Raw genomic sequence first — 15,494 nt, forward strand, 5'->3', positions numbered from 1 at the left:
ACTAGTTTAACATGGTCGAGCCGAAATTTCTCACTTCAAAGTGGTCTAACTACTACTCATTTGACTAAAACTATAACTTAGAGGCACTTTCAAATCCGATCAATAACCGTACCAGTTAAACCTCCTACTCTATTCCTCACAACATTGGTTGGGACAACTAAAAAGAATATAATTAATCACATAATTAATAATTAAATAAGCAAATATTTGATTTTGAATTATAAAATGATCTTATCATATTTTATCTCCTCTAAGATTTGGCATCCATATCTTATCTTAACTCATATACATATGTTTTCTTAAACAGTGTGTATTGTTATCCTTTGTTATTTTTGGAAAGAAATATATTGTTTTTAAAATCAAAATTATAATGTTGTTAATATATATATATATATATATAAAACATAAATGATAAGATATTTATATTAATATGATAGTTTTGGTAATATCCATAATTATATCATTTATAAATTATAAATATGTTTTAATTGTTTTTACAATAAAAAAGTATTTGTATTTGATGGTAAATAATATTATGATAAATAGAGATAAACTAAGTCATATTTAAGAATTCTTAAATTATAAAACACTAATTGATTTATCATAAAAAGGAAAATGACACTATAAAAAACAAATAAAGAAATTAATAAGAAGTCCAAAAAATGATGATGAGCCGTAATGTCACCTCATCATTGCCACCATCCTGGGGACAGGTGGGGGCACATGCCCCCGAAATGTTTTCCTTCCAAATTTATCACAATTTATTTTTACCTTTTTCAAATATATATTTTTATATTCTACAATTTGTATGGTCATTCTAAATTTTTTAGATAATGGATCAAATTCTTTTACATTTGTAAATTCTGATATTGTTTGTAATACTATTACTTCTGTCGAGTTCAAAATAAGTTTATACTTATGAAATATATTATGGGATTACAAATTGTCTTTGTCAAAATTTACAACAAAAGTCCTAGGATCCAATGGTTTTTTATAAAACATTTAATATTAGTAACATATATTTTTGTGCAAAGATTCTACCATATGGATTTCATTTAGAAAGAAAATTTTATTTTCAATATTATCATTTTCACATGTGTACATAAATATGAAAATAAAATATTAATATGAAACTTAAATATTAATGAACTCATGGTGTCAAATATTGAGATTTTATTAATAACTAATGTTAAACATTCATTTGCAGACATAATGCCCATATTTTTAACATGACTAGTAAATATTTTGGGCGCTAACCCTTTCATTAAAGGGTATACAATCATAAGGTTAGTGCTAATATGCCCAATTGGCATTATAAGTTTCTGAACTTCTTCTTTAACGACAAAGTATTTTAACTTCATACATTTAACATCTTTAGAATACTTGTCATTTTTAGAAAATAAGATTGCTATAGAATTATCACAATATTCAGCGGCTTGGCAATACTGTCGACTATTCCAAGTCTTGAAATAAAGTTCCTTACGCACTTAACATATTGTGGTCTCAAAGCATGTCACAAATTCAACTTTCATGGTGGATGTAGTAATGACAGTCCGTATCGCACTATTCCATGAGATAACTCATTCAGCTAATAAATATATATAACCAAAACTAAACTTTAGTGTGTCTATGCATCTGACAAAGTCTAAATCTGAATATCCAATCACCTCAAGATGATTGGATATCTTATAAATAAGTATGCGATAATTTGTACTTTGCAAATATCTCATAACTTTCTTTGTAGTTTTCTGATGTTATATACCAGGATTACTCTAGTATCTTCCTAACATTCCAAATGCAAAACTAATATCTGGTCGCGTACAAGGTTGAACATATATTAAACTGCCAACTATAGATGCATAAGGAATTTCTTCCATTTCTTATGTTTCAAATCATTCTTTGGACATTGCATGATACTAAACTTGTCTCCTTTTAGAATTGAAACATGTGATGCTGAACATTTATTCATTCTTAATATCTCTAAAATTTTGTTAATATATGTTTTATGAGATAAGCTTAACAATCCTTATGAACTATCACAAAATATTTCTATTCCAATCACATAAATTGTTTTACCCATATCTTTCATTTCAAAATTTCTAGAGAGAAACATCTTAGTCTTATTTAAAAGACCAAGATCATTAGTTGCAAGTAAGATGTCATCAACATATAGATCCAAGAAGATAAACTTACTCCCACTGACCTTTAGGTATATTCATCGATCAACAATGTTTTCCTTAATCCCAAATGATACAATATTATCATTAAACTTAAGATATCATCACCGAGAAGCTTGTTTAAGTCCATATATTGATTTCTCAAGTTTACGCACCATGTGTTCCTTTCCTTTCTCTATGAATCTCATTGGTTGATCCATATAGACATTTCCCACTAAATCTTCATTTAGAATCTCATTGGCACGTGTAGGTAAACCACATAATCGTTAGGAATAACATATCGTCTTTCTCTTTGAGATCTTCTTAATGCTATTTCTTGTGGTTTTTCTACTATAGGTTCATTAACTTCATTTTGAGTAATGAGATTATTTTGTTGTTCTCCATCATTACTAATCGGTCTAATAACTTGAGGAACAACATTATTAGAGACACAAGTAAATGGAACTTGTACCAACATTTCTTGAATTTCCACTTTACGTGGTGTTTCACTCCCACTAACTTCATTATTCTCAATGAACCTAGCATTCCTAGTTTCAACAATTCTTGTTGTATGGTTTGGACAATAAAATCTATACTCATTGGGTTTTTCTGGATAACCAATGAAATAATCACTTGTTGTTCTTACATCCATTTTCTTTTCTTATGGATTATAAATTCTAATTTCCGTTAGGCATCCCCAAATATGTAGGTGCCTTAAACTAGTCTTGTCCACATTTCAAAAGAAGTCTTTGGAACTACCTCATTAGGAACCCTATTTAATAAATACATGACGGTCTTTAAAACATATATTCACAATAAAATGTGTAAAGATGAATTACTCAACATACTCCTAACCATATTCAACATGGTTCTATTATGCATTTTTGATACACCATTTTGTTATGGTGTACTTGATATTGTGTATTGACCATATATGACATGACTTTCAAGGAGTTTAGAAAATGGGCTTGAGTGTTGTTCTCTTTCATAATTTCTTTCATAATACTCACCACCTCTATCAAACCTGACAAATTTCACATTTTTGTCTAATTGCCTTAATATAAATCTCTAAGGCTTTTACTGCTTAAGATTTATCAAGCAATAAATATATATGACCTTAACGTGAATACTCATCAATGAAGGTAATGAAGTATTTTTCTTTATTGAAAGAATTATCATCAAAAGTTCCACAAATGTCTGTGTGTATTATTTAATGAAGCTTAGTGCTTTTGTGGCTCCTTTCTTTGTGTGTTTTGTTTGTTTACCTTTAATACAATCGACACATATATTCCGATTAGTAAAATCCAAATCCAGAAGGATTTCATTCCTTACTAATCATTTTATTCTTTCTTTGGAAACATGTCTCAAACATATATGCCACAAGTAAGCAGAACGTTCATCAATTAAGTCACGCTTAATTCTAATGTTATGATGCAAGGTTAAAAATGTTTCAGAAAAAATAATATCAAGATTTAACTTGTACAATCCATCACATAACATACCATTACCAATCAAATGAGTATATTTATATAAATTGAAACATTCATTACCAAATTAAAAAATTATCCAAAAATATCAAGTTTAGATAAATGAATCAAATTCCTAGATATATTAGGTATATAAAGAGTTTCAAATAAATCTAAATGATGTCAAGTGTCAAGGATTAAACAATAAATCCCGACAGTGTCCACTAGAACCTTCACTTTATTTCCCATAAAAATAATTTTTTTTCATTTGGTCTTTTTGTTTGGGTCGTAATGAACCCATCCATAGATTAGAAACATGAGCAGTACATGCAGAGTCAATCCACCAAATATTATAAGGAACTTCTGGTAAGTTTGATTTAAAATATATATAAGTACTAGACTTACCTTTCTTTTCAAACCAACCTTTGCATTTTGGACCATACTTTTGGAAATATCCAATCTTTCTACAGAAACGACCTTCTTGTGGATTTGAGAGATGACTCATTAATCTTTAAGAGTCTCTTCTCTTTCTTGTCATGCTTCTTACTGACTTTCTTTCTAGCTCATGAATGATGAACATAATTGATGAAATGATTTTCTTGACTCTTCATTCTGTTTAATTTCCTCTTGAACTAACCTACCATGCAATTCATGCACATTCCATTTATCTTTCATGGTGTTATAGTTCATTTGGAAGGGATCATATTCAAAGGGAAATGAATTTAGTATAAATTGCACAAGGAAGTTTTCATCCACATTCATTTCTAATGTCTTAAGTCTTGCTGCAATATTTATCATTCCAATGACATGCTCATGCATAGTACGAGAACCATCAAATTTCATGGTGGTCAATATACTCAGTAGTATCCAACAAGAGACTTGTTAGCAGTTTGAGAGCGCTCTTCCACAAACTTTAGCATTTCTTTAGTACTTTCACTTTTAGGAAGAACTGACTTAATGTTGTCAACAATACTCATTTGTATATACATTAGACTCAATTTGTTTGATCTTTCCCAATTCCTATAATGAAATTTATGTTCTTTAGTGCTTTCATTAGTAATAGCACTTGTCTTATCTTCTCTAAGTGATAAATCCAAATTCATTATCCGAAGGTAAAATTGGATTTGTTCACTCCATTCAGAGAAGTTAAGTCCATTTAAAGTTAGAACATATGGGAATTTTGAATGCAAAACAACATGTATTTTAATCAATAAAATTAAACAAAAATCATTAAGGCTTTGAGTTATATGCTAACATGCTATATTAATTCAGACTACTTCATAAATGTATGTTAATGTTTATCTTTGGGTAATCCATCAATATACCATACTAGACATAATGATATTAAAGAAAATTCAAATTATTTGGCAAGATACATACATATATTAGAAACATTTATTATTTTTTGATATATGAATATAACTAATGATGCATCTACACCAGTGTTATAAAACTTGGCTCGTACCGGCTGGTCTGACCAGTTCAACTATGAACCGGACATCTAATCAGTCTGAGTCTCTCATCTAACCGTTTTTGCATCAAATCGGGTTGGTTCGGTCAGTTTAAGACTAAAACTAGTGACTCAGGTGATCGAACCGGCCGAGTCAATCAAAAAATATTTTTTTAAAAAACAACCAAATCGATGTCGTTTTTCATTGAAAACAAGTACTTTTAACTTATTTGTAGTAATGTTTGGCATTTGTAGTTTATATTATAACAAAATCTTCATTGTTTAATTAAATTTTAAACTTATTGTATGTTTTTGTTGTAGTTAAAACATAGTTCATATGTTGTTTGATGATGTCATCAACTTACTTTTGTAATTTAATAGTAGTAAAATGTTTTTTTTTTGTTTAATTAGACATGATAATGTTTATAAATTTTGAGTATACAATTATTAAATATTGTTACATCATATTTTGATTTTTTTAGAATTTTTAATGCAAACGGAGTTAACCAGTCCAACCATTGACTCACTGGTTGAACTAGTGACTCATTGACCCAGTACCTTGACCAAGTCGTTGACCGGTCCGAGTTTAATAACACTGGTTTACACTACCAACATTCATGCTCATTGGTTATAAGAACAAAAATCAACCTTTCGACAATTCTTAACTGTCTTAAAATAATAAACTTCAATTACTCATAAGCAAATAATTTTTTATATCATTCATAGTATCAAATTAATGAGTAAATGAAATATGATCATATAATTTAAAATTAAATAAACATAAAGATTTGACCACTTTGGTGATTAATAAAACTATCATACAATAATTTCAAACAAATGAAATATGATCATGCAATTTGAATTAAATAACATAAAAATTTGACAACTTCGATGATTAACAAATCTATCATACAATAATTCCGAACATCTAAAAAGTCTTAATATTATACATATATATGACTTTCAAACTTGCACATAAATTATAAAGTTATATATATATATATATATATATATATATTAGTAAAACAATTGCATCAAAGAATTCAAATGAAATCATAACTTAATTTTATATATATTCACTTTTATATATACATATTATCGATTAATGTTATATATATAACATATATAATACATATATCTTAACGTTATTTATATATATATATATATAACATATATATTAAATATTTCTTAACATTATATATAACATATATGTTAAGGTTATCGTTATATATAATATGTTAACCTTATATATAAGATATATATTATATCTGCTAACATTAAATGTGTGTGCAGAATATATATACATATAAGTGTTTTAAATATGTATTTGAAAATAGAAATGTGAAAAACAGAGTGCAATGTTTATGTTCTGTTTTTTTATATTCTGGAAAATATAACAGAATAGTAACAGCAAAATATACACAATCTAAACAGAGTGCAAATATAACACACTATTCTATTTAGTTTATATATAAGAATATATATAAATAACATGATATTGAAGAATAATAGAGTTTGCTTTTGTTTCTATTTCATTTATTTATTACTATGATGCAATAGAAGTAATTATATTTGAGTTTTCTATTCAAGAATATATTTTAATCATTCACGATTAAATCACAATTTACAGAAAACTATAAGTTCTTAAATATAATGTTCTAATATCACATGTAAGTTTTATCATGGAAATCATGTGTAAATGGATCTTAAGAATTTATAACTTTCACATAATAAAAATGATTATAAATTACCTCTGTTCATGATAACATGATTCTCCTTTAAATGTTGTGTGTTGTTCTTCGTCAATAGATAAATTATTCTATCTCTTTCTATTTTTTTCTATACTCTTCCTTTATTGATGGCCGATAGAGACAAACTTTTTGAGCAGAGATAATAACAATGTTTCAAGTCATTTTCTGATAAGCATAGTGTGCTTCCATCAAACACTATGTATAGACTATTTTCCAAGAGTCTTACCATTTCATTGATAACTCTCCATTGACGAGATACATTTCTTATCTCATTAATCATTCATGTTTGAGAAATTGTTAACAATATTTGGATTAACTACAAGTTTGACAATACTACGAAAGTGAATATATATTATTTGTTTGATCAAGTTATTTGTCTTATCTCAACTATTTTGGTTTAACTACTATATAAATATCATTTTTACCAATGAAGGCAACCAAACAAAATTATGTAGTAAAATAGAAGATAAAGTTCTTATAGATAATAACATAGTAATTTATTTTGAAAAATGAAATAGCTGAAAATTTCACCCAAATTAAAGTATTGACGAGTTTAAATCTTTAAAAGAATGAAAAACAAAACTTTAAATGAATTTATTTTCCTTAATATCCTTTGTTGTTAAATTAATCTTAATTATAAATTGTATTTAATTATTATTGTCCCCCTAAATTTTACTTCAAAATCTGCAGTGATCGCACCTAAATTTTCTTCTCTTACCATCAACAAAGAAAGTGAGAAGGCATAATTTTGATTTATAAATAACAATTTCCCCTACTTCCACAAAGTTATAACAATTACATAAAAATGGAAAAAAATAAAATTGTCAACCTTGCATATGTTTCTAAAAATAGTATTTAATGTGCCGGTATTCTTTTAATTAAATTTGAAAACAATTTTAATGTGCATTTTTTAATTTTAAAAATAAATTTATTTTTAAATTATTTTGAGATATGATAATAAATTATATATTCTACTGAATAATTGTAAATGTGAAGCATGTTGTCAAGATTTGGATTATTTCACCTCTCGAGCATGGAAATGATGATCATCCATGGAATAGCCTTATAAAAGAAAAATAATAATAATTGAAGCTTCGAATTTATTTTCCCATTGAATGGATGAACAATTAAAATTAATTTGTTTAATATTTGTGGTTTTTATTAAACTTGATACTTGATCTATTTTTCATTCTTTGTTGGGTCGATAACTATTCATATCAGAAATTTTTACATTAGATATCACTATCATAACTACCCAAATAGGTAAGAATACTTTCACATTAAAATATATTAAGGGCCGAAAAGACCTAATTTTACATTCATTGAAGTTATATATCATTAATGTCAAATAAAAATAGTTATTTGATATTAGAATACTTGATGAGCCTATTCATTTATGTTTTTGTTTAAATATAAATTATGTTATTGTTGATAGCCGAAAAATCAATTCTCTAAATACAACTACTATCTATATATAAATTGATTAAGTTGATGAAATGACAAAAATGAAGACTCTAAAAATTTGACATGTATTACTTATAGTGTCCTTTTGGTAAATTGGCCATGTTTCCACCACTTCTTTCTTTTACACATTTGAGAAAGTGTTTCCAATCTCATACCTCATTTTCTTTTTCCATCCTCTCTTATTTTAATTTGCACTATTACTCATTGGAAAAAAGATATATACACCGACAGTGTAAAAGTTTTTTACACTATCACTCCATCATTCACCATTGATTTTTTGTCATAATTGACTTGTAAGTAAAAGTATTGCAAATGAATGGTAGATGATATACTGTCTGTGTATAAATCTTTATACTTTCAGTGCACATATTTTACACTCTTACTCATTTGTCATTCAAATAGGGCTTCTATTGTTTCATTCGTTTCATTTTTTTGCTTTTTTTTTGAAGAGTTTCTCCTTTTTCTAATATTTAGATAATTCCAACATTTTACAAATCACGATAATGCTCTTTTCTCATTCTCACTCTTCCATTTCAGTTGTAGTTTTTATTGTTTCATTCATTTCATTATTTGTTTCCTTTTCTCTTTTTCTAATATTTAGAATCCATCATTCTCACTTTTCCCTTTCAATTGTGGTTTCTATTATTTTATTCATTTTATTTTTTGCTTTTATTTTTTTCTCCTTCTCTAATATTTAGACAAGTTCAGCTCTCTACAAATCATGATAATGCTCTTCTCTCATTCTCATTCCCATTTTTCCCTATCAACTGTAGTTTCTGTTGTTTCATTCATTTCAATTTTTGTTTTTTTTTCTACTTTTCTTATTTTTCAAATATTTAGATTCCCCCAAATTCTCTTTCGATTCGACTTCCTTCGATGATAATAAGATATTTCTCTTATATATATAGCAGATTTTATAAACAACCCTTTTGTCTCAACCCATACGCCTCCATCACCACTACCTTTGTCGAATTTTGTTGGACCGAAGCAAAACATGACAACTTCCTCGAACTTCTTCAGTTATAAAGTTTATCTCTGTAGTTCTTATTTCATAATTTAGTGATGGTTAGTATTTTTTACACTTGTGTTCAGTGTTTTCTTTTAATCATTCTAATTTTTTTTCTTTAGTTCTCATTTCTTAATTTAGTAGTTGTTAGTTTTTATATACATGTTTTTTTTACACAAACATAGTGTTTTTGTTGTTGTAGTAGTTAGTGTAACCCCAACCACTACTTCCATTCTTTTTTATTTATTCTCTTTCCAATCACATGCACTACAAAAAATTATCCGATTAGCCACGGTTAAAACCGTCGCTAATGTACCACAAAACCGTGGCAAAATACCGCAGCCACGGTTTCCTGTACCCTAGCAATTACTGGCGTTGCAAAAATTTTGCCACGGTCTATTTATGATATAGCCACGTCTTCACCAAGTGTGGTAACATTTCTTTAACCACAGTTTCAACCGTGGCTAATTTCACTACACCCGTGGCTAATATTTACCATTAATTTAACCACGTTATAACCGTGGCTAATTATTTATTCAGTTATTCACATATTCCTCTCCTCATCCTCTCTAGCAATCATTATATTCCATAAAATAATGATAAATTTATTAATGAAATTAAATATTTACAAGCTAAAATTGATTCTCAATTTACAAAATATTCTTTCATTTCATATTTCTTTCTATCATAAAAAGAAAGTAAGATAAATAAATAAGGAGGTCCATATAAATAGGAAGGAGTATTTTAGCACATAAAACGGTGCTAATTTATATAACAAATGAGTCCCTTCATAAATATGAGATATCCCATCTACCCAATTTCAAACAAGAATTTGAACAAATCACTTAAGGAAATAATCTCTTCTACACGCTTGCTCCCAGCTTCAACAATCACAAGTTTTCTAACCTCTGTAAAAATTAATAAAAATGAATTAGCTTAAGGACCTAAGTTTTGTGATAAAACAACTAAGGGATTAAACCTTTATTATCACAATATTACTCTGCATTTTTTATGATCATTTAGTGTATTTTGATGAAGATTTAACACTCACCTTCATAAATATGGCATCTCCTTTAGGCCCACTTTGAAACATGTCTCCTACAACATTTTCCACTCCTGCAACATTAGGTAGTTATAACTTTTGAAATGTAAAATGTTTAACCATGCATAACTAATAGTACAATATATTATACTAACAAAGAAATTAGAAGGAAGTTATACTAGGATAGGAAGGAGAATGTTGTATGACATAAGGTAAGTCAAAATTGATACCCTTAATATGAGAGTATTTGGAAGTCAAGTTAATACTTATACTAAGACCCCCACTAACATCCACACGCCTTTTTATGCCCTCAAAATCTTTATAGCTTTCAACAACCTTCTTCATAACTATAGTAGTTTGGTTGATCATTGCAGTATTAAAAACATAATTGAACCTTGAGTCCAAGGTTGGATACTCAAAGGCATGTGTGCCATAAACCCTGTCAAATGGAACTCCCCCTTCCCTAATTGCATCTTTCAACTGAGATCTAAATATGAACTCACACTTATTAACATTCTTTCTTTTTTCCATACCATTAGTGTATTTAAACAACAACCAAAATTTCTTGGATAAACATAGTAGTATAGTACTCACCATACACTACTTGAGGGATTTAATCTATTAATTATTATATTGTGTACAAACAACATAACTACACAAATTTCATGTCAAAAGACTCCAATCAAAATAGTAAAATAACCCTAAATGACAGAGAAGTTTCCAGTTTATAATAACAAAGGAGATAAATTAGTGGTGGGGGCGAGGGACAAAACAGAACTAACCAGCTTTGTAGGAAGATATTATCTTGAATCAAAGCCATCAATGGTCCTAATGAAAAACCATCAGAATCACTTGCAAAGAATTTAGCCACAGGGGCCATACTATACAGCCTCTGAAAAGATCCAAGCTTTTGATCAAGAGGAATGACACTACATTTAAGTATATCATGAGACGCAAAGAGACCAAGAACATGATCTAACATAGAAGTTGCTTATGGATTCTTGCAAGAAAGCTGTGATGCAATCTGCTTAGCAGAAAGCTGTGCACCTGGACCAGCTTTTTGTAAGATGTCAAAAACACCAAGCTCAATTGCTGATTGCAGTGACATAGATAGAACTATTGAGAATCCAAGTTGTGTTGTATATGAGAAGGCTTCTTCATCTTCTAGTTCTTGTGATTCATTGTAGCTAATTTCACCATCAACAAACTTCTTAGAGCTGTTCTCTGAATTTGCCATTTGGACTAAACTTGAGAATAAGCAAACAACACTACACTCTTTGTTTTTGCTGCAATCAATTGAAGGACTCTACAAATATTTATATATTAAAATAGTATGAGAAGTTAGGTTTAACAATTAGATTAGGCAAAAGATCTACAGATAAATGAAGCAATTTGGCAATTAGGCACAAAAACTGTAGGATAGATAACTAATTTAGTTTCTAAACTAATCTGCTAGTCATATATTAAAATAGTATTAGAAGTTAGTTTTAACAATTATATTAGGCAAAGTAACTAGAAATGAATGAATCCATTTGACAATTAGGCAAAGGACCAATCAGATAAATAAATAATTTAGATTCTTTCTCTCAAGTACAACATAAACACAAGGTGGTGGTGATACAGAAATAAGAAAATGCATACTATATGCATATATTATCAAGATCTGCAATATATTATACAGAATAATGTACTTTGTTTTGTGTATGTCTACAAAAACACTTTCAATTTGACTTATTTTTCTTTCTCTTTCTTATCATGTCCAGGTTAATGGGCTAAAGTAGTAGATCATTGTTTCATTGTGGATAATCTATATGCAATCTACCATTCTGCCATAATGAATATAGGAACTTGATATCTAGATTTTGGGAATCACACCATAGGCATCGTATGTGCTTTGTAAAAGGGAAGGAGCTAACCTTAATTACAAACATATTGTGTTATCAAATATCCTTTATCCCGAAGATGATGTCATCTACCATTTTTAGCAATTCATCTTACTTAGACTTCATGCTATTATTCAGAAATATGAACACACCAATATTAATAATTCATTGAGAAGATCAAGCAAAAACAGTCCTATCTGAACTTTATACCATTTAATAAAGGAGTTTATGACTATGTAAAGTAGTTTGTGATAAAAAAAAACATATATCAAAGACACTAAATGAAAATGGACTCAAAATTATTCAAATTTCATAGATTAATTTAATGCTCACAACCTATATACATCATAGATGCAAAATTTAACATATACAAGATGAAAGAGAGTGAAAATAAAGTAATTGATCTTACTCACCAGTATTATAAAGTCAAAATTGCAGGTTGCAAACGGATTATGATTAGGAGAGCTGAACATAGAAGCATGACAATTCATGGGACTCTTGCGAACAGAGGACTCATCCCTTGATGACATGTAAGATGAACTCATCTCGAATTTCTCGTATCTATCTTCTTGCATTATGTTCAAGTTTTCAAGCCTAGATTCTAAAGCCAATGGATGCTCTTTGCCATTCATATCAGTGTATAGAATTGGTCTGTCTGATCCATTCTATAATTCAATTGCCATTACTATATTGCTTGTTGGGATTTTCTAATGAATTTGGATATAGCAAAAAAGAAGTCTGCCTTACCAATTTACCACACCATTGGTGAAAACATTGAAATAGGATTTCCTGTTTTTGGTTGAATGAAAATATGATTTCTTACTTTGTTCATATATAACATGGACTCATATTTATAAACCTTGCCCAAGTTATAAACCATGTTCAACAAGCACAAAGTATCTAAAAGCTTGTGATAATATTTCGTATTGCATTTTATTTTATTTGATCTATTGGACAAAAAAAGTCAATGCAAAAGAAATAATTTCCAGAAAATTTGGTTATAAACCGGGACTGATAAGTTTTAAGTAGTATCATCTCTCTCTTTCTAAATGGTACATTTTATCTTTGCATCAGACTAAGGACCATACAAAAAATTGCAAATACATACACACATTAATCTAGTTACAATAAATACTAAATTCATGTTAATAGAAAGGAAAGATATATATACATATAAGTACATCATCTAATTTAGGAGTACTAATTGTTGCCACAGATGAATGTGATGAAACATCATAATCAGTAAAGGAGGCAATCATTGCTTTTCAGTGATCAACCTTACTTGCTTTGGATTACTGGTATACGATTAGGGATTGAAGATACAAAACTAGACATGCAAAAATTAGAAACAAAGTGATGAAATTGAAAAGTAGAAGCTGCAAAATTGGTTTTCCATTTACCTGTGTAGAAACGTCAATGATGAAGTTGAAGATGAAGTTGAAGAGTGAACGAAGGATTTAAGCAATTCAAGAAAGAATCTGCATCGAAATCAGAAGAATCCTCGCGCCTCTGCTTACGATGGCTATCCCAATCGACATCGGAATCAGAAAATAACCACGGCGAGAGTAAACGAGAAAGAGAGAAAGGAAAAACAAAAATCCTTCATCTCAGTCTTAGGAGAAATCCTTCAGTGTTAAGAGAAATAGATCTAAATTGAAATCCTTCATTATTTTGAAATTGAAAGACAAAGAGAAAGGAAAAACAAAAACCTAATCTTAGGAGAAATTGAGAAGAAAGAAAAATGAAAACCTTTCTCTGTAATGGTGATAGAGTTGAGGGGAAAGTGAGGGAATGGGAGAAAAATTTATGGTTTTCTCAGTATGCTATTTGGTGCCTTTTATGCCATGGGCCCAATAAAATAGCAAGAGCATGGACTTGGTAATTAATTTTGCCTTGGTTTTGGCAGCATGGCTAATTTAGTGTGTCTAACTCCATTATTTGTTGTAGTGATGTAATAAACAATCAATGCGTTTTTAGGAATCAACTTGGACTCTGTGAATTATCATTTTTCTTTTAGGCTTTGTTTGGGAGTGTGATTTTGGAGGGGAATTGATGACTTTGGAAAACTTTTCCCTTGTTTGGAGTTGGATGAAGAAAATGAGGTTTTGAAGGGTTTCTCAAACACTAAAAAAATCATTTATGTCTATTTTTAAAGTTCCCCAAATTTGGGGTTTTTTTGACATCAAATGTCTATCTAAATATTTTTAGCAATATTTATAATTATATATTATTGTTCATTTCTCATTTTTAATTACATTTTTAAAGCAAAATAAAAAAATATTCTTACATTACACTACACCAGAATTGATATTTAACAACGTCCATTCAACAACGCTTATGTAACGCCCCGAAAAATACTTCTAAAAAACATTGTGGAAAAATGGGTAAATTTTTTTTTGAACTGATGATATAAAATTGTTTCCTTTTAAAAACTTCCTTTTTCCGGGACATCACTTTAAATAACTCAAATGCGGAAAATCAACTTATCGTTATCGAATGATAACTTAACCTGATTCACAATTTCCTGAATAACACAATGCATATAAACGATTAAGTCATCTTTAGTTCATACAAACTAAGTCAACAAAGGCGGAAACTACATCGCCACTAACATATACAAAATCCAAAAAGAAAGGCGAAAATATTAATCATCGCCAACAGACACTAAACAAAGACATGAACAAGCTGAAGCCGTCAGTGTTTCAAAACTCACAAAATGATAGGTAACTCCTAGTAGCTAACTCCAAAGCTAGGGTACTGCCTCTTCCTCAATTCCTCATGCCCCCTCCTCGAACATCACGGACGGGTAGCTCCAAATCCGATCAAAGCTGTCTACCTGACGAGCACACGTCCGAAAAGCAAGCAATAGAAAAGAAGAGAAATAGAGAGAGTAAGACATCTAATGAACGTAAATTCATTGAAGGTGTGGACTTACTCAGAATATCACACTCAGACATAAAATATATTTAAACATATAATTCATCATTTATCATCAACATCATGAAGAAATTCATAACTTACCATTTATTTCAACATGACCAATATGTCAAATAATATAATCAACATTATAGTCATAATCACATCACATACATAAACATAGGAATACACCATACTTGTAACTCACATGTGGGAATTTACTTCCACAATGATAATGTATGCATGATATGTCATGATCATCCACCTTACACCAATATCCATCCAACATCCTAATCGGAAATAATCGAGAGTACAGGTCCCGTACCAAGCCGTTTTGTACCACCCGAAATAACATATCCT

At 29.1% G+C, this 15,494-nt stretch overlaps 1 protein-coding gene across 1 annotated transcript; it reads right to left on the reverse strand.

Annotated features, from left to right (window-relative positions):
- Positions 10,633-11,652, reverse strand: LOC109328890 (anthranilate N-methyltransferase-like). Its single transcript, XM_019562531.1, has 3 exons — positions 11,383-11,652; positions 11,118-11,163; positions 10,633-10,822 (listed from the first exon to the last, which is right to left on the reverse strand). Coding segments are annotated over exons 1-3 (237 nt in total). The 5' UTR covers positions 11,573-11,652; the 3' UTR covers positions 10,633-10,821.

This window comes from Lupinus angustifolius, chromosome LG02 (assembly GCF_001865875.1).
Source record: "Lupinus angustifolius cultivar Tanjil chromosome LG02, LupAngTanjil_v1.0, whole genome shotgun sequence".
Classification (NCBI taxonomy): Eukaryota; Viridiplantae; Streptophyta; class Magnoliopsida; order Fabales; family Fabaceae; genus Lupinus; species Lupinus angustifolius.